Here is a 25,377-nt window from a genome sequence, read left to right on the forward strand (position 1 = left end):
TGAGATCTCTTGTTCATCATCTGCTACACATTTATATTCACTCTTTTCTCAATCTCTGTTCTGCTGAAGTCAGCGTTTCTTTCTGAAGACCAGTCAAGAGCACAACTGCAACATTCTTATTCTACTGCAAGTTGGTGTGAAATTCTAATTTGCATTCAAATTCATGTTTTTTACTTTGAACATTTGAACACTGCCACCTGTGCTCTTATGTGTCAAGGATGAGAAATTGAGGATGGGAGGGGAACAAGATGGCAAAGCATATGGATTTTTTTTTTAACTTTTAGTTCCAGAAAAGGAAAAAAAAAGTGAGTCAAGTCCTCTGAGGCGTCGCTTCGTTCGCCTGCAGCTAACGCTAAGGCAGCTAACTTTTTTGCCACTGAGATTAATTGAAAGTTACTTTGAGTTTGGGGAAAGTTAGGTGCATAAGCAGTTTGTCTGAAACACTGGTGTAGGTCATTTTTACCAGATTTTCCTAAGAGCCCGAAAATTAGATAAAATTCTCAATTTACCCAAAAATAATGTTTTTGACACTTTTAGCTTGTATTTCTGATTAAAGCAACATTATCAATCTTTTAGCAAACTACTCAAAGCATCATCTATTGTTTATATTCAGATTAACAATTTTTACTCAGTTTATTGATGTCTTCCATTTTAATAGGCCCTACTTTAAAACAAAGCTGATATCCATCATGTATTTCCAGCAGCTCAGTCAGGAAGCCAACAAAGTTTATATCTTTAACTAAAATGTATAAATGATTACATTTCAGTCAGTATCACTTTGAAGTATTAAATTCAGACTTAGATCAAAAACTAATCTTTACAATTTACATCAAACCCAAATTGATGAAAATAACTTGCCATTTGAGGAAGTTTTAAGTAAATTTTAAATTATTTTTAAAACTCAAAAAAGTAAATCATAAGCCTCGAAAACTTTCCCACCCAAGTTTGTTTCACTGGTTCTTATCTGATCTAACTCTTTCATTTTGCTCTTATCTGAATCTTATTTTCCTTATTCCTCATGCTTTCCCTTTCCTGCCCTTTTCTCTTCCTTCAACACTCCTCTCAGCATTGCAGATGTGTTTTCTTTGATTTTGTCACCAGAGATTAATTAGTGCTTTATTATGTGCCCTATTTATACCTCCAGCAGAAGGAGAAACGCTAGAGAGAGAAGAAGGGGCTGAGGGGGGAGGAAAGGAAGACAACTTGGAGTTAGAGACTCAGGAAGAGATGGAGACAGGAAAAAGCACAAGTGTTCAGATGGAGCGAGAGATAGCGACAGAAATGGGCCAACAGTGAAGCAGAAGGACCAAAGAGGAAACACGGCGTTTAAAAAGACAAGTGCAGGCATTGAAGGCAAAAATAAGGTATGAAAGTAATGAAGTCGTTTAAACTACAGCAGTATCAACATATAGTAATGTTTATTTATAAAACGTTTTGATACAAGAAAACCCATAAAATACATCTAATGTAGCAGGGATGCAGCTTTACATTTTTCCACCGTCTGTGAATAGGTAATAAATTTGATAGGTGAGGAGAGCGTGGAAGATCAAGAGGAGAGTATGAGGGAATGTGAAGGAAGCAAAATTGAATGTAAGGATTGATGTTGGATGAGAAAACATGAGTGAGAGTCTTTGATGTAAAACTGAACCAGTAAGATGGAGGTCAGAAACAGGGCAGCGCCGTCTGACATCACAACAGGTCACGTTTTTTATTAAAGGCTGCAGAATCCTGACGAAGCTTTGATTTGTTCAAACCCAAACTGAAATATTTTTAAAAAGGTGATGTAACTGCTTCCATAACTAACCAATTAATTGGTGACACAAAAACAGATCCAAAACAATCTTCAGTTATTAAAATGAAAAATAATGGTGAAATGCTCTGCTCTCTTAAAAGAATAGAGCAGATTGTTCCAGACTTCTTGCTGTACGTTCAGATGCAGTCCAGGAGATCTAACTCTGTCTTTTGGCACCATAAGGTCCAAGAAGAAATATTATCTTTCATCATGTTTACATAAAACCAAACACAACATATGGGCACGAACACCAACAGCCTGGTGTGTAGTTTCCTTTTGAAACTACCTGACCAGAGCATCTGTTGTCCATCAACTTCTTTTTGTTCCATTAGTATTTCAGAGACAAACGTGAGGCCGCCTGTCGGACAGCTGAAACTTTTTTCCAATCTGGGTCACAAACCGAACGACGATCCAGGCAGCAAATCTGCATCAGAAGAGCAGAAAAAGAAAAGAAGGTTTGGCAACAGCGCAGTCAAAGCCCAACGCTCAAACTTAATGAAATGTTTGCAAACTCAAAGAACTAAAGCTTTGCTGAAAAAAATAATAGCTGTTGTGTAACGACTGGATTGATAAGAACTTGAGTTTTGTTGAATGTTTTGCTCACAGCTGCCTGAGCGCCAACCCGGCGTCGCTCCAAAATTACCTCCATTATATGCTTGAGACTGAGTTAAAATAGCTGCAGCAGTCATCACATCAGACTGAGAACAAGAAACACTTTGTGTTTTTTAACATAATACTGGCGGCCAACTTTAATCCATATGAGCTTTAAGTACTTGATTTCAATCAACAGAAAATAACCAGCCGACTTTATTCAGAACTAATAAAACACAAAAAAGGCAAAACAAACATTTCACACAAACTGATCCTGCAAAGCTGATGTAGGCAGACTTTAAGTGAAACTTTCAGAATAAAACACAATGCAGGAGAAAATTTTAAAACAGAATAGAAGATGTGAAGAAAACCGTCTGAAACTCCAGTGGAACAGGCAGAGGCTTAAAAAAGTGACAGCAATATTATGGGAAGCAAAACAAGCGAGGGCGAGACGAGAAGCAACATAAGATAGAAATCACTGAGGAGAGCAAAGAAGCGGTGACAGGTTGCATTGCACGTTGGGCGAAAGAATGAACGCGGTGACACGTGGCTGCGTTGCTCAGAGAATAACACGGATAAGGGCCAGAGCTGACGTCTTCAAGAGGAGCTTAAAGAAACCTTTTGGAAAGCTGATTTGGCCTTCCTGCGTTTCCTTCGTCTGCTGTCACTGAACACAATAAATCCAAATAAATCCAGAGAACAAATGGAACCATAAAAAAACTGAAGGGACCGTGAGGGAGAGGGACAAAGACACAGATAAAGGTCTCACACTTTTGCTAGTTTGGCCTCATTATGTCAAGGCCTCGTTGGAAGAGATCAAGAGGGTGGAGGGAAAGAGCAAAGACAAAGGCAGGGTAACATTTACAGAGAGGATAAAAAAGCTGCTGAAAGAGGGAGGATGACAGGACTGAAAGCTTGAACGAATGAGGAAAATTATACCTTTGAATTAGGTGGATAAAATGTCAAGTTTGCTTTCAAGCAAGATGATGGACGGAATTGAAATATGGGGTGATTCTGGGCACATTTACCGAGTCCTGAGCTAAATGTTTGCTTAAGACCTTCACAAAGATAAATAGTCCTGGGTAATCTTTAGAATACCAACAGTTTGGCTGAATCTGATTAATCCAGCAAAAATGCCAACAGGGTATGTGTTTGTTATTCATGAAGCCGAACACCCGGTTATTTTAGACGCTCTACAGTGAAGCAGTTATGATGTGGTAAAAAAAATCCTGGGACTGAATCACATCCAGGCGTTTCTCTGCAGTGTTTACGTGTTCCCCGGTGAGTGTGTGGGTTCTCTCTGCACACTCTGGTTTCCTCTCACCGTCTAACTCTGCATGTTAGGTAAACCGGCCACTTAAACTGCCCTCAGGCTTAAGTGTTACGTGTGAATGTGTTTGTGCCATGATGACTGATGCAGGGTTTAACCTGAATCTCACCCACAAACTGCTGCAAGGGTTAAATGTTTATAGAAAATACATATCTGGAGTTTGTCATTGGAAACTGTTTTTGGGAAGTAAAAGTGAAGAGATGGCTTAATGTGTGACGGCCAGATAAATAAATAATATAAACTTACAAATGAACTAACATTTCTAAAATCTCTCGACATCATTGTATTATTCAGAGTAAAATACAAATATAATAACTTGATCCAACATCCATCGTCAGACTAGAGGAGCTTTTCATTCACTTCAAATATAGAAACAGAGAATTGTATCCACATATGTATCTGTTTCTCCAAAGACGGTTTCAGTGAAAAATTTGAAAGCATGCATTTAAAAAAAATTATCCTAAGTGTACATATTATAATGTGCATTAATTTGTAATCAATGGATTATTGTCCTGTTGGTAGCACATACCAGTGCATATATAACAGTGGTTTGTAGTTAATGTGTCACAAATTGCATGACTTCCTCTTCATCACCATGCAGAAGGTAATGGTGTCACCAGCATTAGGGGAAAGTCAGAAAAAAATACTCCAGGTGCCAAAATAACTCAGCTTTATCTATTTCTACTCTCCTGGTGGAACATCCACTATGACATGAAAAAAAAACATAAAAACTGCTGTCTGTCTGTGGCTGGAAGAAAAGAAAAGAAGAGAAACATCATTTAAAAGAGGAGAAGCAAAGGCAGGAATGAGAGTGAATTATAAAAGGAGTGACAGGTAGGTTAGCTGGCGCTGCAGAAAGCTGCTGTGATTCCACAGAGGAAGAGTGGAAAACAGATTTAGGATTCATTTGCATTTCAAACTTGGCCGACTTCCTAGTTGCAGTGACAGAAGGTTTGCACTTTGCTCTTCATCTATCATCTCTGTCATTCCTTCCCATTTATGTTTTGATCTATTTGAAACTACACTAGACACTGTATACTGTTAATTAGAAAAAATAACATTTAGTGTGTGAATATAATGGAACCCTTTGAACATTGTCGTTTAACCAATGGCCTCTCAGTATTTCCCTCGACCTGTAGCTGGTTTTGCTCGTCTTTGTTTTGTCAAAACTAAGTAACAGTTTCTGTAAGTCTGAGGCCATTGGTTTGCAGCTCCCACCAAGTGAGTATTTCATCTTGGTGTCTTTTGCACAAGTGATAGACAGACAGACAGACAGAAGGACTGAGTGGTAGAAGAGCAGGAACTGTTCTGGAGTTAGAGCTGGTGACCAGGTTAGAACAGCAGGAAGTTGTCTGGAGGGTGTCCTGTTGACATCCAGCCTTATGATTGGTACACAGGAACCAGACAGGTGAGCCCACCTGGACTCCTTAGAGACAGACCCTCATGGACTCCTTAGAGAACTCAGGTTCTCCAAGGTAAAGCAACATAATGTGATGATTTACATAGGGATGGTTGAAAGTGAGGCAGCAGCAGTTTGAGGCAGAGGAGGAGGAGAGTGGAGGTAAGCAGAGGGCAGCAACATCTGCAAAATGACAGGAGGAGCAGAAACAGGTGACTGCAGGAGTGAAAGCTTACAGTCTACTGTGACGGCTAAATGTCTCCACAAAAACCAAGGAAGAGCCACGGCGTCAATATGCATCTTAGTACACTCCTGAGATGTTCATGGTTGTCACTGGTGAAGGTTGCTGATGTTGTTTGTTGAGGACTAAAAGGAAAGCGAGAGAAATGTCCAGAAAATGAGGAAAACACACAGGAAACAGAAAAAAGCTGCAGCAGAATCCAGGAGAGAATAAATGATCAAAGAATTGCGTAAATTGAAATTGTGAAAATAAATTGGCTAAATGGAAAGACAGTAATTAAAAAAAAAACAAACATGCGCATTTTTGCGTTAGAACGAGGTGTTTTTTTTCAAAGTAGATTTATTTCACAAAACTAAAATGGAAACACTTTTTTCACAACAGCCAGATGTTACCACTGGTGAAAACTATGAAGAAGACGACAGGAAGCAGAAGGAGGACGGTGGTTTGTTCATGTTTTTTCAGACAACAAGCAGTTGACTCCACCAGAGCTCTCACAGCATCACACTTCATAGAAAGTTGTCATTCCAACATGTTAAATCCATAACTCTTCTGTAGAATCTCAGACAACACTTTCTCCAAAATGGCGTCTATGTAGCTGCTCCCACGTATGCAGAGCTTGTCGCTCCAACGCCTGAATAAGATGCCAACATCCCTGCATTTATTTTCAATGACTTACTGTGTGAACAGATTTATTCATGTATGATTTTCATTTCATTTCTTATGTAATGGAAACACTGGAGTTGTGAAATTGTGCTTTTTGACATTAGCAGAATATTGACAGAGATTTACACACATTTGTGTTGGAAATTTCAGAAGCAAACCTGGAAGTGAAAACTCTGAATTTCCTGGTTACTTTTTCAACATTCTAGGAAAACACCCAAGAGACTATAAGAATGAGACTAATGGATTAATTGTGAATAGAACAGATGGTCAGTGCTTTCAACATTGCATATATTTAAAAGTAACTCACCACTGTCAGTCTTTACAGTCAGCAGAAACTAAACATTTTACTTTTCAGAACATTAATTTAAAATAAAAATGAAGAGGAAGTACAGCAGCCATTGTAATCTCACTGCTCAGTGAAAACGGGACTGGCGGCTCGTTTTAATGCTTCTTTCACGGCTGTGTGAGCTGTTTTTTTTTTTTCGTGGACAGTCAACAGACTGTGGAAATTACTGCATGAATCCATGTTAAACGTTCTCCCATGTCAACAGTGATAACTTCAGAGTAATGAAATGCTTTTGAACGGTGATTCATTAACCCACCGTACGTCTGCACTCAGTGAACTTAATGTGAACTGTCATATGGCCTCTGAGCAGAGGAACAAGCCAGACTGAACTCACATCAGTAATTAAACTGAGTCAAGAGAGTCAAGTCAGCAATGGGATTCACAATTACCACCTCAAATGTATCTAAATATAATTATAGGAATTAAAATTTAGCACATTCAGTCTGTTTCCATTTTTCTGTCCTTCATCTTCTGCATTTTTTGTTTTCTTTTTCTTCCTTTTTACCCATCCTCTGTTTCCTTCTCTTTGGTGATGCTGTAAGACAGTTTTTAGTCCCCATCTGTCCTCATTTGTGTCCCGCAGTGTAAGAAGCCATTACAGTGATCGAATGAAGATGCTCAGCAGGGGGAGATATAGACTCAGAGACAGAAGGCGGGGAGTTTCAGAGAGTGAGGATGAGGCAGAAAAAATCTGTTAAAACAAAACAACTGGAGGTCAGAAAAACTCTGCATACGGCAATAAAATGAAAGAAGGAATATTCCTTATAAAGAATCTTTATAATCACTCCCAAAAAGAAATTTCTATTCTGTAAAAGTTGGTGTATTCAGTGCACTTGTAGACAAAAAGAAGCATAGCAGTGCAGTGTGTAAGTTTTACAGGCAGACATTGCTGCTTCCAATAAAAGCAATGTGGCATTTTGGCCTGCAATTAGTTTGTATTACATTTGCTCTAAGGGAACTATTTTTTTCAGTGTGACGTAGAACCAAGGAGCATCGACAAACCTGTCATTTCCTCTACTCAAATATATAGAGAGATTTTCCTACACAGCTACCAGTTATGACGTTTCTGTGTGTGGATGTGAACGAATGGGCTAAACTAAGCAGAAGTACATGAGTGTTTTCTCAAGTATGTGGTTGCAGATTTCCGGGTGCATGTGTGTTTCTCTGCGCCGAGCTGCAGGAGGCCATCATTTGCCACTTCAAAGTCCTTACTCATAATGCTTGGAGTGATGCTTGGATTCATTTGCACTTGAAACCCACAGACTGGGAGAGACGGAGAGAAGAGCGAGACGCGCCAACAAGATGAGAGAAAGTTTGACCATGTGCAGCATAAATTGTTCACTCGAGTGTCTGGAGACTCTGAGTGTGTGTCTGTGTGTGTCTGGAGGAGCAAACTGACATGACTAATTTTTTTGACTGCTTATTTTGCTGCCTTTTAACTCTGCTTCTTCTCCTCTCATGTATGTTTCAGAGCTGCTTAAAGAAATCTCTCACAGCAATCCTGATCTGATTTCAAACCCAACTTGCTGATTAGCATTATTTTCTCTCCCAGATTAGTGAACATATTAATATTTAAGGTAATTTTTTTATGTGAAGATGACTTCACATAAAGTTATCTTGACTTCAAGTCACATAAAATCATCTTTATGTGACTTTATGTGAAGCTAAAATCACATTTAAAAAAAAGGTAAAATTTAAAAAAAAAGGTAAAATTTTTTTATTAAATTAAAAAATTAAAACTCTTGGAATATTAATGAGTGACTACCCCTCCTTGTGGAAGAACATAAGGTTTTGGAGAAATGATTATTTTGAATTGTTCTTTGTTCATTCAGGGTGCATTCATTAGAACGCTTTAATCAAACTTTATTTTATTTGTCTGGAAAGTCCAGTTGTGTTGGTTTAGGTGTGAATGTTTAAATCAAACTGATTCAGACCAAAAGATCAAACTCTGGCCTGCCTGCCAACCTCAGTCTTGGTTCTGCTGAAGTGAACTCTGGTGCGGTTTGAATGTGAATGCCAAGCGGATCTGAGATCACTTCAAAAACAGGAAGCGGTCTACACCGCAGGGCATTCTGGGTAAATACAACCAAATCAAATGCACAAGTCTAACGCAAGTGGGAGAAATGACTAGTGGTCTATAAAGTCAAAAGAGAAATCGTACAACTGCTAAAATCTCCATGTTTGTTTACATTCTGTATAGAAGGAAGTTGTGCTCAGCGTCTTCAGAGGTTTTTGTGTCACTTCCTTCAGTGGTTCTTGGTGCAGCGCCCCCCACAGGCGAGAATGGGAACAGGTTGCTAAAAGGGTTTGGGTCATGGATGGATGGATGGATGAACCGTAAACAGTTCAGCCGTAAACTGAACAGTTCTTAAGATGCTGTTGAACTGAGCTGCTTGATTTTTTAAGGTGAATCCCTACGGACTCTTACATTCCACACTGCTAACAAAATAGAAAATCCAAATAACTTTAGATCCAAGAAATGAAAACTGGAGTTGTTTGTGTACAAATAAAATGTGTCACTTAATATCTCTGAGTTTTATTTTTATATTTTTAGAATGAGTGAATGATCAAATAAGTACAAATGCAAGCAGTAAGCAATGTTTTCTGTAGCATTTCGAGATATGAAATTAGACTTCTAAGACTAGACTCAACAATCAGATGCAGAACCGGAGCTCTTATGAGTGTGTGTGTGTGTGTGTGTGTGTGTGTGTGTGTGGGTGTGGGTGTGTGTGTGTGTGTGTGTGTGTGTGTGTGTGTGTGTGTGTGTGTGTGTGTGTGTGTGTGTGTGTGTGTGTGTGTGTGTGTGTGTGTGTGTGTGTGTGTTCTGTGCTGTCTGGCATTAATTTAGGTCAGACTGCACAGAGAAGACAACATTCACAGGAAGCTGGCCACCAGGGAGAAAGAAATGCAGTTATTACTCTGTGCTCACCCAGCAAACACACACATTGGGCTCAGGATGTGTGCTAGAAGGCATTTTTACACATGCTAGAGCAATCATGTCTTATAATTCATGTGTTTGTTTTTGTGTTTTGTTTAGATTGTTTTGAATTTCAAATGGAGTTAAATAATTTACTGAGGAGAAAGAGCTGGATATAATAAAGGAACGTACCATCAATATCTATTTCATCCACATGTTAACAACTGAAGGTGGTTAATAAGCCATTGTTTAATCTAATCTATCAGTCAGTAGAAGTTGACCAAACTCAGTCGGCATTTTAAAGACATATCAGTGTATCATAAAATAAACCTAAACTGCTTAGGAACTTATTAAAAATTCAGTGTTTGTGAATTAAGTATAAAACCTTCTTTTGGTTTGCTCCACAAAGTAGTTCACCATTTTTGTTATTTTTTATGTGAGACTTATTAAAAAGCTACAAACATATTTATTATTGTAAAAAGAAAAAAAATCAATGTAAAAGTTTTGTTTTTCTTGATCTGTTTGAAGTTTAAACCAAATTTCTACATTTAATATCCAGGGACATTTCTAACCGCAGTTCTTAGACAGCAGCGTTTTCACAGTAAAAAAAAAAACTCATTAAATTTGTTTTGAGAGCTCGGCGTCTCTCTTTGTGGACATTTTTGGTGCTTCGTAATGTTTAGTAAATTGTTCTTGTTTTGTATGAAGCCGCTGGGGAAAAACATCTTAGCTTAATGTAATATAAATTCCAAACTCATTACTCTGCTCTTACACATTAACTCCTCTGTGTTGTGACATTTCTCTGTTTGGAACCGAGTTATTCCTCTTCACCCATAACATTTCTTTAATGCATTTAAGCAAAACATTTTAACATTTTAACAGCTGATTTGACTTTAGACAGGGTGATATTAATATGACAAAGATGCATGCTCGGACATTAACTTTAGACTCTTATTTTTCTTCCTGCAGATGCTAATTGTGCTGCACAGCAAAAATCAGCAGCATTTATTTACTCATTGTCTAAAAAGAGAAATTTTACTATTTTTCTTTTGTCTTTTGAATTAGGTTGCATCTATCAGCCTCAGTAAGAGTCCAGTTCCCATACTGGGAATGAGTGTTATACTTGTTTTAGTAAAAAAAAATACTTTGATTATTAATTTGTATAAATAGTTTGTTTTAAGCCACGTAAAACTGCGATAATGTATTTCCTTTGATTTCCTTATAGTACAAGATTTTCCAAACTGCATGTTTGCTACAGAGACTCTGTGCTGTTTAACTGAATCTCTCAAAAGGACTTTGTTTTTCAACCAACAATTTATTGATTATTATTGACTAAATCAGAGTAATAACATCTGTGAATACTGCTCTTAAAATAACCATGGATGATTTGACAGAAATGACTGAACATCTCTCATCCTCTCGTCTTATTTTCTAAAAATAAACAGTTTATCCCTGCCTGCTTAATCCTTATTTCATCTCTTTGTTGCTCACTCACCCACATATTCTTAGCTTCTGCTTTTCTTTTTTGTTTGTTTCTTTTTATTTGCATATTTCTGAACACTTTCTCTCTAGGCTTAACCTAGCCTGCCTCATCCGTTAGTGTGTACCTCCTTCCCTCCCTCTCTCTCTCTTCTCTCTTGGGGGTTGAGTGGTTGTAGCGTAAGCGCCAGTCATCTCTTATCATCGCCACTGTATTCCCTGACTGCTCAGCAGTCCACATCTCTCCCTCTGTCTCCTCCTTTCTCCATCCTCCTCTAATCTGTCAGTGTTTGTCTCTCTTTACTCTGTCGTGGATGTTACTCTGAGGAGGAAAAGTCAATGTCTGCGGTCATGTTTTGCGGTCTGAAAAGAGACATTGGGGCAAATAGTGTGGGTGAGTTTGTTTTTGTATTCCAATGCAGAAATACTCTTTGTAGAAGTATAATGTCATTAAAAAATGACCTAAGTGATGTTCGGCATGTTCCAGGTTGGATGTTATTGCAGTGTATCTAAGACTCTGTGGGTGGTGCTGTTTTCTTTTTTCATGTAAGATGTCTGTAATCTATTTCACCGCTGTGCATCTAAGACAGGCGTTGATGAAAAGCTTAGGTTTTAATGCCTTGGATAAAAGTATGACTGTGCTCTATGAACACCTGATCTGACACGCAGAACTGAAAATGATTTATTACCAATAACTGTATCAATCCAATCTACCTTTGTCTCATTGCACATAGTTTTTCACTGTATTCTAAAGTTTACAGTGTTTAATGTGTCCTAGGAGATTTGTTTCTTATTTTTTTTGGGAAAAGACAAATTAAGTCCTCTTCAAAAACAATCAAAACTCATTGAGTATATTCATAATGTTTCAAAGATGCTTGGGTTTCCAAAGCATTTATAATGTTTCAAATAGGAGAGGCTGCAGCTTGGAATAGTGACTATAATTTGCACAATTATTTTATTATTATGACATTATACAGTGGACAGTTTCTCAATCTTATGACTATTTAATATCAATTTTAGCCCTACTGGAAATTAAAAAAGTATACATAAATAACGTGAAATGTGGAATAAATAATAATAATAATTCTTAAAATGTAATTTTGGTTAAGTTATAAATCAGGACCACATCCATTTTTATCATCAAAAAAATGCTAAAATTTCACAGGGTAAGTTACGTCAGGTTCACATAATTAAAGCAGTAATACTTTGTATTTTGACGGAGGTGTAGTGAGGTCAAATGGTCTGAGGCCTTCTGCAGATAGACAGTTGGTTATGAGTCTGGTAAGATGTTTAAATCTTACCCATCTGACCGTTCCAGCCAGTTCGCCACAACAGCAAATCCCAAGATGCTAAAAAAATCTCCTAAAATGTCATCATGGGATATAAATGATGTGCATGAATGATGCCTGTAGTTTGAAGAATAACATTTAGAACTGTGGATCTTTGTGGGAGCGTCTAACTATTGCTGTGCAGTCAGCTTGTTGAATCATTTTTGGAAACATTTTGCAGATATTTGCATTGACTAAATCTTTTTAAATTATTGATAACATATACGCTTCATTTTTCTCTGTAGCTCTGATGCTAAACTTACACTAAAAACCAAAAAGTATGAAACTTGGTTTAAATTATTCTAACCAGTGGTAGTTTGGGCATGAATTTCACCACTTTCTGCATTTTATTATCCATTTTCTTTTCAAGAATCTGTAGAATTATCCACTTCAGGTTTGACCGGTCTGTATCTGGCTCTTGTCTTTTTCTCTAGCTGTGCAGCAAAGGATCCTTTTTTCAGTGCAGAATAATCCAGTTAAAGCTTGATGAGTTGAGGTATTATAGATTTTAACCAATGCAGTTTGTGTATGTAGTATTATATTATGCATGACTCAAGACATCCAGCCTTTGTTGACTGAGTATTTTTCTCCGCTATGATTCCCCCTGGACAGAGATCCAGGTAAAGATTCTTATTGTTTAAATCAAAAGATGCTACAGATGCTCCCATAGCAGCATGTAAGTAATATATTCAGTTGTGCTTATTGGATGCTGTAAAAACTCAAACATTCCCCTTGCTGAGCTTGTCTGGCCACCTATTCCGGTCTGCAACCTTTACAATTCAAAGAGCCATTTCTGACTGCCAGTCGTAATAAAAAATCCATTTAGCCCCATCAGTGTAAACTGAGCTGTTGAAAAAAGACAACTTATAATTTTCACAATATAATGTCCTTATAATATGCAGCAAAGGAAATTTGTAGTCATTTTTAAAGAAATCTATTTCATTTCTATTTGTAGGTTTTATAAAATAAACATTTGTTTACAGGAATTAAAAAGCATCAAAGTGTGATCTGCATGCACATCTTAGCATTTTTATCCAAATGTTAGAATGTGTCTGTTCTGTCCCAACCTGACTCCAGCGGTTCTTGTCTAACCACCTCTTTCTGAACCGATTTTTAAAGCAGTGTGTTGACCCGCCTTTAATCCCTGCAGATCAAGCCCAGTGGAGTGTTAAGGTAAAGGTAGAAACCTGTGGAGGATTTCAGAAAACCCAAAACACATTTAAATCAATCAGAACATCCAGTTTCATGTAGGATACTGAAGCTTTTGTAATGAAGCTGGAAATTAACAGTCAGATTTCTTAATGGATGATCCATTAGTGCACTTGTGTAACCTGGTTAGTTTCCTGTTTAAAACCGTATCTCTTTTGAATCACAGGAGAAATGTTGAAATTTAAACCTAAACACTTTTTTTACTTCTGTTTAGCTGTCTTTGGATAGCAGCAGCACAGCAGTGGAGACTTGTTGATCGTAAAATGCCACCAGGAGTTGCAGCCTTTACCACTGAAGCTCTTTAGCATTTTAGATGTTCTGATGCTGAAGTCAAGCTGCTGTAGCATGACCTCTAAAAAAGAAAGGATAGTCATTTTTGCCAGCCCTACCATCTGCATATGTACTGCTGTGCTTCACTTGTCATGAAAGCTAAGAGTCAAAGCAACAGAATGTGATACAGCACTGATTTAGCTTTTACCATATGCAGCAGGGTGTATTAATAAGGTGAGCCCCGTCCTATTTCATGCCCTGATGGAGCCGGTGGGTGCTATTGCCTCAGAGACTAACTAAGCTGATAACAGTGATGGAACGTTTGAGGCTTATAAAGCTGGTTTCATTTTTCAGCTTTATGTGGAAAGCTGCTCTTTAGAGGTTTCATATTTCACTGCATGCTTTGTTAAACATCTGCAGCAGCTGAATTTTATTATCATAAAGGGATTCAAAGAAAAGTCCAGAGATCAACTGAATATTATTAAGAGCAACAAAATGTTCTTCTTTTCTTACACTGGTATTCTTATTAGAGATCCTAAATTCCCAGCAAGGGATTTATCAGCATCTTGGTTTACAGATGACTTGATCCACATAATTTCCTGAGTATTATTGGTCTAACAGCAAAGAGAATGTAGAGGCTGTGAGACGGGGAGTGTGTAGGATGCTATCATAATTTGTGAATGTTGCCTGCAGTTCTCTCTGCTGTTCCCTGCAAACTTCATTTTCTTTATCTTCTGGAGGCCATCGTTTTCCAGCATGGTGTCTGTTGGATCATTACGAGCCTGACGGTGATGCAGAAAAGATGTGAACCATTACACAACTGTTAAAAAACCTGTAAATAAATATATTTCTAACAAAAATGTTCATCCTGCTGTGATAAGTACAAGATTTAGTTATAAATGAAGATTTTTACGCCTTTCTGTCGCTGTCTTCATCAGATGAAGTTCTCCTCCCACCAGCATTTACATTTTTAGTCATTTAGATTATGTTCTTACCTTAAGCAGCTTACAAGCATTGCAGGTAAATCATGGCAGAGTGCGGGGGATCAAACCATGTGACTCATTAAAAAAAGCCACTGTCTTCCCTGATAAATCCCTCTCAACATTCATTTAAAATGTTCCCCTCTGTCTTCGGTTGCTGACCCTGTGAGGAACGCCGTCACCGGTTAACAGGATATCGTGTTGGATCAGTGGCTCAGACATGTTGGCAGAAAGAGGCTAAACTGGAACTTCAAAGCGGTTTTGATGCTTTGTGTTTTTTTCCTGCTCAGCACCTGCCAGGCTGTTTTTCCTTCTGTACTCATTTCTCTGCAGCTCCGTTGTTTACTCCATTGTTTGATTTTCATCGCCCAAAATATAGTTTTCTTTCAGTTTTTCTGGTTTCTTCAAGGAGAATTTCAGTTCATGTCATTTGAACAGAAACAGCCTGAAAAACATCACATTCAAAATTCCTTCATCTGGACTGTCCATTCTGTGCTGCTTCTTTTTCTGATCAATAAAAATTATTTCTTTCAATGTGAACAAAAATGAAACTTGATTCATTTGTCTTGGTAAAGTTTTGAACATAACAAAACTGCATGCAATCTCTATAATGGTGATAGCAGTCATTTTTGTAAAATAATTTGTCACATTGCTAAGAAGCATTACATTATAAAAAATATTTTACTTTTTTGTAGCAACTCAACTGAAGTGGAGATTTAGAAGAGAATAACAAGTAGGTAACAAGTAGGGAGTCATTCATTTGTCATTTTATACTCACTGGTTACTTTGCTAAGAGCGCCTTACCAACTCCAGTTTGGACCCGACTTTGTGTCAGAACCGTCTTAATTCTTCATGCTGGAGACGCCACAATGTCACAAAAAATTGTTTAGAGATTTTGGCCCAAACCGACACAAAACTATCACACAGTCGCTGCAGATTTCTTACCTTCACTTCTAACCTGTGTTTCCATCAATGTTTCTTCAAGAGCATTTTGAAGTATTCCATTAAAAAAAGTTGATAAAAATGGCAAAATTTAGCAAAAGGTTTTTGCTTGAGGTGGTTTTTGGCACATAGAGTTTATGAGGTAAAGAGGAATTTTAAACACATTTGCCAAATAAGTTCTGACTTAGCAAACACTTACCTCATATAACTGATCATCTGTTTCCACTGTTAGAAACCTTAGAACTGGATTTCCTTTTCTCTTTCTGGTGATGTACAGCTAATGTTAACATGACAGAATAATTCAAACTTGGCTCACATTCCTGAAAACTTCATCTGTTTGACTCAGACTTTTGGTCTATGCTAGTTTTTAACCTCTACTTCCTGTTTATTACAGCCACACGTAACGTCAACGTCTGATAAAATGACCTTTAACCTGGTTGACTTGCTCCAAACCAGCAGATGGAAAAGCCGCTTTTTCTTTTGCCATATTTTAATTCATAACGTGTAATAGTAATAATATGCAATATCTAATAACATCTGCAGAATATCTATAGAATGTACTTATATAAAAATATGTATTCTTGGTTTATTCTTCATCTCATGTCAGTTTGCGTCTGACATAAGATGACTAGCAGTTCTCATCATAACATCCTTTCTACTTCACGATGTTTGTTGTCATGTTAAGTTGTTCCATCCTGCCTACTTGTGTAGTTTCACATACTAAAAATAATTTGATGATCAAACTTTTGATTGATATACATCATCTGTGAAACTCTGGGGAGTTGGAGCCCATCATGGCCTCACTCATCACTGGCTCAAAAGCAGATAATAATCAGACATTCAGGAGCAAATCTGCCAAAGAAAAGCATATAGAAATTATGAAATTAAAGTTATGTAATGAGCTTTTTAAAACCAAGATATTAAACTCCTTTAATATCTTAAATCAAATGAAGAGAATGTGCTTGAAAGAGTGGCCACAACTTTCAGAAAGAAAATCCCAGAAGCTGGTCAGAATTATGCACAAAGCTCCTGTTATTATCATAATGGAAGCCCTTTTTAGAGCTAAGTGTCTGCTTCAGCACTCACCCCCTCTGGTGATTGGATGCTTTTTGTGTTGAGTTTTCAAAGTTTTGCAAAAAGTCTAGACAACAAAGAAAAAAGCCTGAGATCATTAGAAGTGAAGTGGTGATCAGACCCATCTTCCATCCCCACCCTCCTCCGTTTTCCACCCTCGATACCAGATCTATACAGGCTGCAATTAACCACAACAGACAAGCCATTAAGCTCTCTAATTACTGCTTGTTCCTGCCATAGATGTTCAGAATGTGTGGGCTGGAGACCCGTGTGTAAGGTTTGAGGATGAGCGGGTTTGCAGAAATTTGTGAACTTAACATGTATTATTCTCAACATCCAAGCTTTTGTTTGCGCTTCATGTTTCAAGTTTTCTGTACTGTTTATTTAGTGAATGTGGTCTCCAGTGTGTGTGTGCTTGTGTGTGTTGAGTGAAAGTGGGGGCTGAGATAGCCACATTCCAACTGTTTGTCAGCCCCATCCCAGACAATGGTTAATTACTCTTCTTCAGTGGCTGCAGAATCATAATCGCTGCAATCATATGCCTTGGTATTCAGTAACTCAGAAAGCTCAGGCAGGTTGGTGTACGTGTGTGTGTTCACACACAGGAAACACTCTGACACAGTAAGTTCTTTAACTAGCAGGTGTTAACGTTGATCTTATTTTGCTAATCTGACAAAATCATCATCACTGTAAACAAAAAAGAATCAGTTAAACAAAATCAAGATTTCATTTAAGATATTCATACTAATGGGGCCAGGACTCATCCAACCATCCATCCATTTTCTGTACACCCTTAGAAATTAATTACATGTAATTAAACTGTATTTGTATCTAAATGTCCTGCATTCAAGCAAACATTTGACCTTTGAAAAATAAATCAGCCATGTATATTAGTAAAGATCTGAATTCTTCAAGTTGAGGTTTGGGAAAATGACTAGGCTAAAATCAAAGCTTATTTATGCATTCCCTCTCTACTCACTTAAAAACTGTTTTTCTTTTATTTAAGAGCATTATCCAAAAGTCAGGAAATTCAAAAAGTAGTGAACTTCTCTTAACCTGCTACCTCCAGGACATTTGTTACTTCTTTCAAACCATTTGGATATTTTTAAAAGTTATTTTCATAATTAATGGTATCATTTGGGTATCATTGATGCAAACTCTAAGCAAATATGTTTCATGGATTAGAAATGTGTTGCTGTTTTTTAATGTTCTTTCTTTGTTGGTTCCTTTGGCTCTTTGGTGAAAATTGATGTACTTATGTCACAATTCAGAAGATTTCCAAACTCCCATGACTGCAGTTTTGGTTTCTTATACTCTGAAACTCAGATAACTCTGTTATCTCCTCGGAAAGAAGGTGCTGCGCTTCAATACGCCTGACTGTTTCTGATTTTCTGTCTTGAGTTGAAGTTAACAACTGAACAGCAGACTAGTCTTTTAGCCATTAAATCAGATCATTTCAGCTCAAACATATTCAGGACAAACTGGCAGACAATGCAATGAAAAGTATGAAGGTTTGCGTTAGTAAGGTTCCACATTGACCCATTTTAAAGTCTGAGCTGAGGGTTTAAAGTGAACATGGATATTTTTAGAGTTCTTTGTACTTCTTGCAAATCTCCAAACATTACCAAATGCAGCTCTTTGTTTTTCTTGTTGATAAATGATTAGAGAAACTAAACCTTTGGTAATCAAATAAAAACTTTGTAAATACATGAGGAAAAAACAGTATTTCAGTTATGTGAAAGGACTGTGATTATCAAACAGAGTAGCATAAGTCTTACTATAAATTCAGATTTAAATGACGTCCTTAATAACTCAGGACTTGTCCTGAACTCAAGAATTTCCAAGCACAGATATCAGAAGTATAGATTTAAATAAACTATTTTACCAAAAATAAAAAATCTCTGACATTCTGTACAGTGTAATAATCTGCATATTGTTAGATTGAAGTTTTAAATATGTAGTTGTGCATGTCATTTCATGTATTCAAATTTCCCTTTATATCTTGCCCCCAACAAAATAATAATTGTGTGTGTGTGTGTGTGTGTGTGATTGCTGTGTAAGCTATTGTATCGTCACTCTAAAGCCATTTAGTGCAGCAGTCCTGTGGCAAATAAAGTGTGTTTTTCAGTGATGTCCACAGGAAAAAACCAAACCAATAAAACACTTTTTTTTAAATTATGTGACATCATAATTGTCTGTCAGAATAAGATCGTACATAACTGCCTTTTGTGTTTTCTCCATATAAAAGTTTTCGTATTTGAGTGAATTGTTGTTGACTGCCAACAGCTCTCTGTTGCTGCGCTCCATTGTCTGCTTAATGGGTTTTTGGTAACCTTGAGCTAGAATGTAAAATAAGTTCATAAATATGCATGGCAAGATGTGTAAGGGAGCGAAAGGAATGAGGAAACCCTTTTCTTTGGTAATTGTACTCTGGACCTTGAGGGAGTCAGAAAGGATTACGCCTCCTGTGGGAAATCTGCTTGTCAGACTGCAGGTTTGTACATAAGTCAGATGTTGGTGACGTTATCTAAAGACTGCATCAATGTATTGCCAGTAGTCACAGATAATTATGTTTTTCTCCCCAAAACTGCTGTTGCTTTTCAGTCAGATTCATCATAAAGTAACATTCTGACATGTTCTCACTTTTCTGTTTGAGGGATTTTAGGTTCAAAATTCATATTAATGTCTGACTTTCCTTCCTGGACCTTTCAGTCCAGAAACACAAGACAATGCAGATGAACAGAATTATGCAAGACATATATTTAGGCGGATTGCATATGCTTTCTAATAACTTGTTGAAGTAGTCTTTCAGAAACCTTAAAATACTTTGTTTTAGATTTCTGAATGGATTACTTTATATGTTCTTAATAATAAAAAAGGAATCAAGTCACATTTAAAGCCTTGTTTCATCCCAGCAAGTTCTTTTGCTAAAGCAGGACAGATTGTCGACTTGAATGAACAAAATGAGGCATTAAGCTACAGTTCTGTGAGAAAAGCCTAATGCTCTCTTCAGCATGTATCTATTTGTGTTTTGACTATTTTATAAGCTTATTTTGGTTTACTTTTTTTGTCCAGAGAGTATTCTAGAGATTTCAAATTAAATGTCAGAGAAATAAGGCATGCATGGACAAACTTTCATGTTAATACTTCTTTTTCTTAATTAGAAAAGCACAACACATTTAAAACTTGAGTGGAGCGCTGATGCAAATGGGGAAACTGACTTTAAGGTCATGTTTTCTACTCCTGTTGTATGAATTATTTATTAAAGCTTGGAAAACGCATAAAAAGCTTCAGTTGAGAAATATTTCCTTGCACCACATTCATTGAAGAAAAACTGTTTTTCTTTCCACAATGGATTTTGTTTAAAGAGGCTCAGAAATCCTGACCCTATGCTGCAGCAGTTCAGATTTAATTATTCTGCCCCAATTACATACATTGTGCCCCCATATATATGATTTTATGGTTTTTTTGTTGGTTTTACTCTTTTGTCAGCTTTGGTTAAATGGTTTTTAGTAGAAAGCGTAAATACGGCTCCTGTTTTTTAAATGTTGTTGATGTAGGAGGTGCAGCAACCTCCAACTGCACAGCTGCTTCTAGGATGTTCACTGTTCATGATGGAAGAATTTCCTTATTACATATTGGAATTTATAATTCATAAAGAACATAATGCATGATGTAGGGAATCATAATCTTTGTTGTTTATGTTATCTATCTTATTAATCTCCTTTATAAATTATAGATTTTTATCTTTTCAGTCTCAACTCCATCAATAACAAACCTGAAAGAAATAAATTATATTTCTTGTTCATTTATATTCTATGGAAGTGAATGAGGTCAGCAAATAATAGAAACTTATTGTTTTTCAAAGTTACAAACTGACTTTTTAACATAAATTGAATAATTTAACATAACTAGTCACTCATAGGATTAACTTACTAGTAATCATGTTATATTTTTAATGATTAACTTAATGAACAAGCAATCATACAGACTTTTGATGGGAACCAAGAATTAACATTTAGGGTATAATTAGCTTCTTATATGTCTAACTTCATCAAAAGCAAATTGTTTCTCCTACTAAAAATTCAAACATCTGTGCATAATTTATATTTCCCAATCCTCGTTTCAATTTAAGGACAGGTTTGGAGAAGTTAAATAATGAAGTCAGAACTAGAATCACCCTGATAGATCAGGATCAGAGTTTGATTCAGGAGCCTCTCTGTTTCCTTGAAACCAGTTTGGGTTTCTGAACCATTAGCTCCCAGTCGTTCCTCTCTCTGCTGGAGGAACGGCTGGACTCGGCTCTGACAGCTTTTCTCTTTCCTCTCAGCGCTGAGCCTGCAGGCGTTTGGTTCTGGGTCACAGTCTGGACTCTCTCTGGACTCAGGACTCAATTGGTTTCAGTTCCAAAAGAGTAGTTTTGCAGAATAAATCAGGTTCTGTCTCTGTGGTTCACAAAGAAAAAACAAAAGTTTCCTGGAACTGTAAAGATTATTGTATCAAAAAAATGTGAAATATGTTTCACACATTGATAAGTCATTGCTTCATTTAAAACAAACTAAGCTGTGTTTTTTACTGGTTAGCCTTATGTTGTCTCATTGTTCCAGCATTTTCTTTGATTTGTGAAATAAAAAACTATTCAACATATTTTCATTGATCCATCTAGCAGAAGCTGTTAGTGTGATCCAGTACATTCACACCAAGAGAAAAACTGTATTAAGTATTATATTTGCTGTTAAGCATAATTATTTAACCCAATATATTTTTTATAGGGTCACTGAGGAAGAGCACAGAGAAATGACACCGACATTGTGAAAAATTAAGCACAACATTGTTTAATTTTCTTATGGAAAGTGTCGTTTGTTCTGTCGCACAGGCAAAAGTCATTACTGTCTCTGTTTGAAAAGAAACTGAAGCTACAAGCACTGTGCCTGCTGGAGGAGGTAAATCTGGCCTGACGCTTCATCTGCAACTCAACCTGTTCAGCTACCTGACAGTGCCAGCAGTCATTAGTCTAATCCCATTCAAATTATTCATTGCGAGACGTCAATTTATCAGGCTGGGTTGGGGGAAATGAGTGGAGACCAAACGAGTCTCAGCATTATTTTGAGAAAGATAAAAGATAAGCTGTGTTGAAAGACCATGTGCAAAGCCATGAAAAACCTTAAAGTGATGGATAATACCTCAGTGGTATAAACAGGCAGGACAAGTTTGCTGTTTTCAAAGAATGAGAGCTGAGAGTTGGTGAGGTCTGGGGTAAGGTCTGACTAAAACACAGGAAGTCAGGAAGGCATAGACGCCCCAAACCCATAAATTATCCCTGATACCTGGTTAGACGTAAAATCTGTGCCTTTGGAAATCCTGTTTTCATACACATGATGGTCCCACAGCCAAATATTAGCCAGCCAGATAACTTATGAATGTGGTTCCAAACTAAAAAGGAACCACACAATATATATTTATTGTGCCTTTGCATCTCTGAGACAATAACAATATGATCCTTTTGCTGATGAAAAGATGTTCTAAACTGAGCTATGCATGTTGGCAAAAGGAATATAGAATATCGAATTACATTAATCACGATGGTTGAAAACCTTAAACATCTTATACGTGGTTTAAAAGTCAGATAATTATTATTTTAGTCACTGAGTAAATTTAAACTTTACATTTCATTAAACAAATGCTACAGAATGTGGTTATTCCTTAGAACAAAAATCATCAAACCTGATCTATCTGAAGAGATTACTACCAATTTGTGAACTGAAGCTCCACATCGTCACAATCTCACTAACATCTAATGTTCTTCATATGTGTTAAACTCGTCAAACATTTGCTTTAATTCAGTTTATCTGTGTAGTGCTAATTCACAACAGGACTCACTTTACAAAAACATAAATTCAATCTAATCATGTTTTTTATTCAGCCAAACATTCATGTCTAACTTAGAAAACTAAAAAGATTTAACAAATGTTTCTCTCATGCGTGTTGCTTAGTGACAGCTTCAGGATAAACAGCCTTTCTCAGCCAACAAACACTTGAAAATATGTTGCAAAGTCCTTCCAAACTCTGTCAGAGTCCATTAGTGTCTCGGTGCTATAGCCAGATTTAAAATGCAATGTCATCTACAAAATAGTATAAAAAAGTGCATATGTATTTTTGCAGGTTTATAAAATATGTTTATGTGTGAGCTGTGCCGCAAGTGTCCCTGATTATCATGCAGTTTAAAGTTTAATAGATGAAAAATGGCTTATGAATTTTAAAACTCATTGAAAGCTTATGATGAAGCCGAGGTTCAGAAGTAGGACAAATCCTCTGCCTTCAGTCACAGCAGCAGCCGCATCAGCAGGCGCAGCTGCAGCAGGCGCAGCTGCAGCACCAGCATGTGCAGCCGCAGCAGGCGCAGCTGCAGCACCAGCATGCGCAGCCGCAGCAGGCGCAGCTGCAGCACCAGCATGTGCAGGCGCAGCTGCAGCAGCAGCCGCCTCCGTTCCAGCCTCAGCTGTCAAACTGAGCTGCAGACTGTGGGATGGCAAACACTTAGCAATCCTTCGTATATGAAAAATGTATTTAACACAAAAACTTTGACCCAAAACATGCTTCACAATAAATCCCAGTTAGGCCTTAATTAGACTCTAATTAGAAGAAACTGCAAAACAAACACTGAAAATAGTACGATCAGATTTGATTCACAGATTATGGAAGTAATCTCTTTCCACATAAATGAAAGTATCTTTCTAAGAACCAGTGAAAGTACATCAGGACTATACAGGGCCTCTAGCAGGTGGGCCATTCCACAGGTGGTTCATATTTCATCATTGTTCTTCATAAGTAAAGTCCTCCTGTTGGAGTCATTGAGAGGAACTTCCAGCAGGTCCTGGAACAGCATTTACCCGTAATGAAGCTGTTAAGATGAACTCTGATGCCATGCGCAGCGTTTCCCACTGACTGAGAAAACATTTTAGCTAAATCATATCAAGAAGCTCAAGCATCTCAATGCTGAGCAAAGGGATGGTTGTAGGTAGATTTGGATGGAATCTGCAAAGAAACACAACACCAAAGATTTAAAAAGACTTTTACAAATTCTTCTATATTTGAGCCCTTAGCTATGCATAGTGAGTGAATGAAAGAAAGATTATAAATCATATATGCGAAATGTGTAAACGTCCTGTGCAGAGAACCTGGACTTACCTTTATTAAAAGTTTAAGGAGGCTTACTAAATGCAAGTTCAGCCCCTGCCTGCTGTCTGCACGTCTTCTGGATGGTTCCTGGATGAGTTATTGTGTTTGTGGCGATGCTGTTGAATGCAGCAGTAGATAGAGATGAACTGATAAATACATTTATATTTTTTCACACTAACTTGAGTGCAGTTTTATATATTAATATTAACTATAAAGTTTTGTCATGGCATGGCTCCTTCGCTCCTCTCATCTACTTTCTATCAAATGTTTAATAAACACAATTATTGACCGACTGGAACATGGTAAGCTATCAAACATTTCAAAAGTTGAATATTTCTGTGTGACTTGTTGTTTTTAACATACCTAAAAGATGTTATACTTATTTTGCTTTAACATGGTTTCAAGATAAAAGTAATTGTGTGAGTATTTCATGTCATAAAAGCTCCCAAGCATTTTGCAGCTCATCAAAGGCAGTTTTTTTTTGCCCCATTGGGGCAGAAATCTTTGTATAAAATATATTAAAGTGATAAAACTGAGAAACATAAGTAACCACTGTTCATGTTCCCCCTATGAACAGCACCCAGTTTCTCTCACCTACAAAATATCAAATATTCACAATGAGAAATGAGTGTCTCATACACTGAACAACAGTGTATGTTGTGAATAGAGTCCGTAACTATGCACAATAGCAAGACTAAGATAACTACAACTGAGATTTAAGTGCAGTGCAGCTTTAACCTTATACTAAAGAAAAGGGAGGAAAAATGTTAAGGTTGAAAAATGTAAAAATTTAATAAACCGTATTGGTCAGTAATAAACCAAGGGCAATGCACATCAACAGAGCTCAGTTAACTTTCAGTCCAGTAGAACCATAGCACAGGATGTGTCCCACCTATTAATAAGGTATTAATCACAACAAGTGCTACAACTAAATCTCAAACCCCCATAGATCAATAAGAGGGTATTTAGCACACTCAGTGAAACCTTTCGGTCACAGAACTGCACAAAAACATTTTAAACAGAATAATATATACATAAAAAATGAACAAACAGGACTGGCAAACTGAATGTATCAACCACACTTTTCAGTCTCTTATCAGTGTAAAGCAGACCGTTAGCTTTATAAAGGCCTGAAGGGACTCAGTTAGCACAACCACGGAACAGCAGTCCCAAAGATGGCGGCTCCCAAAACAACCACGAGGAATGGGTTACTCACCCCACCATGGTTACCAGTTTTTGAAGAAACGGAAATAAACTGCTCCAGCTCCGGTCCAACAGTCCGTCCCGGGTCACGAGTGTGATTCGGGTCTGCAGCTCCAAAAACCAAGCAAAACGTCCAGGAAAGTTCGTAGCTCCAGCTGGTTAGCAAGAAATAACAATCCAAAATGGCCCAGATCCAGCCCGGTCCGTGAACGGCCGCTGGCCGACTGCCAGTACGTAGCAGCACGTACACGTCGGGCCATCACAGCCAATCAAATTGCTTAGACTTGATTTTGCCCTTGACTGACCAGTAAGGTAGAAACGAGCAAATTTGATGCATTTACTGGCGGTGGTAAATAACAGTTATTAACAAAAAACGCTACATTTACTGCGTGTTTTAACCCAATAGAAAATATTTGTGTATATTTTAATGTTTA

General features: G+C 37.3%; 1 protein-coding gene across 6 annotated transcripts in view; it reads left to right on the forward strand.

Moving 5' to 3' along the window:
- Positions 1-25,377, forward strand: part of LOC102217456 (glutamate receptor-interacting protein 2-like) — a 192,978-nt gene that overhangs the window by 131,330 nt on the left and 36,271 nt on the right. The window contains exon 1 of one of the 6 annotated variants that reach the window (XM_014473146.2): positions 11,023-11,152. The exons of the other annotated variants lie outside the window; for them this stretch is intronic. Coding sequence (XP_014328632.1) covers positions 11,098-11,152 — 55 coding nt within the window. The 5' untranslated portion in view covers positions 11,023-11,097. Of the gene's footprint in view, positions 1-11,022; positions 11,153-25,377 lie in introns of those variants that run through there. 6 annotated transcript variants of the gene reach the window in all.

This window comes from Xiphophorus maculatus, chromosome 20, assembly GCF_002775205.1.
Source record: "Xiphophorus maculatus strain JP 163 A chromosome 20, X_maculatus-5.0-male, whole genome shotgun sequence".
In the NCBI taxonomy this organism is placed as follows: domain Eukaryota; kingdom Metazoa; phylum Chordata; class Actinopteri; order Cyprinodontiformes; family Poeciliidae; genus Xiphophorus; species Xiphophorus maculatus.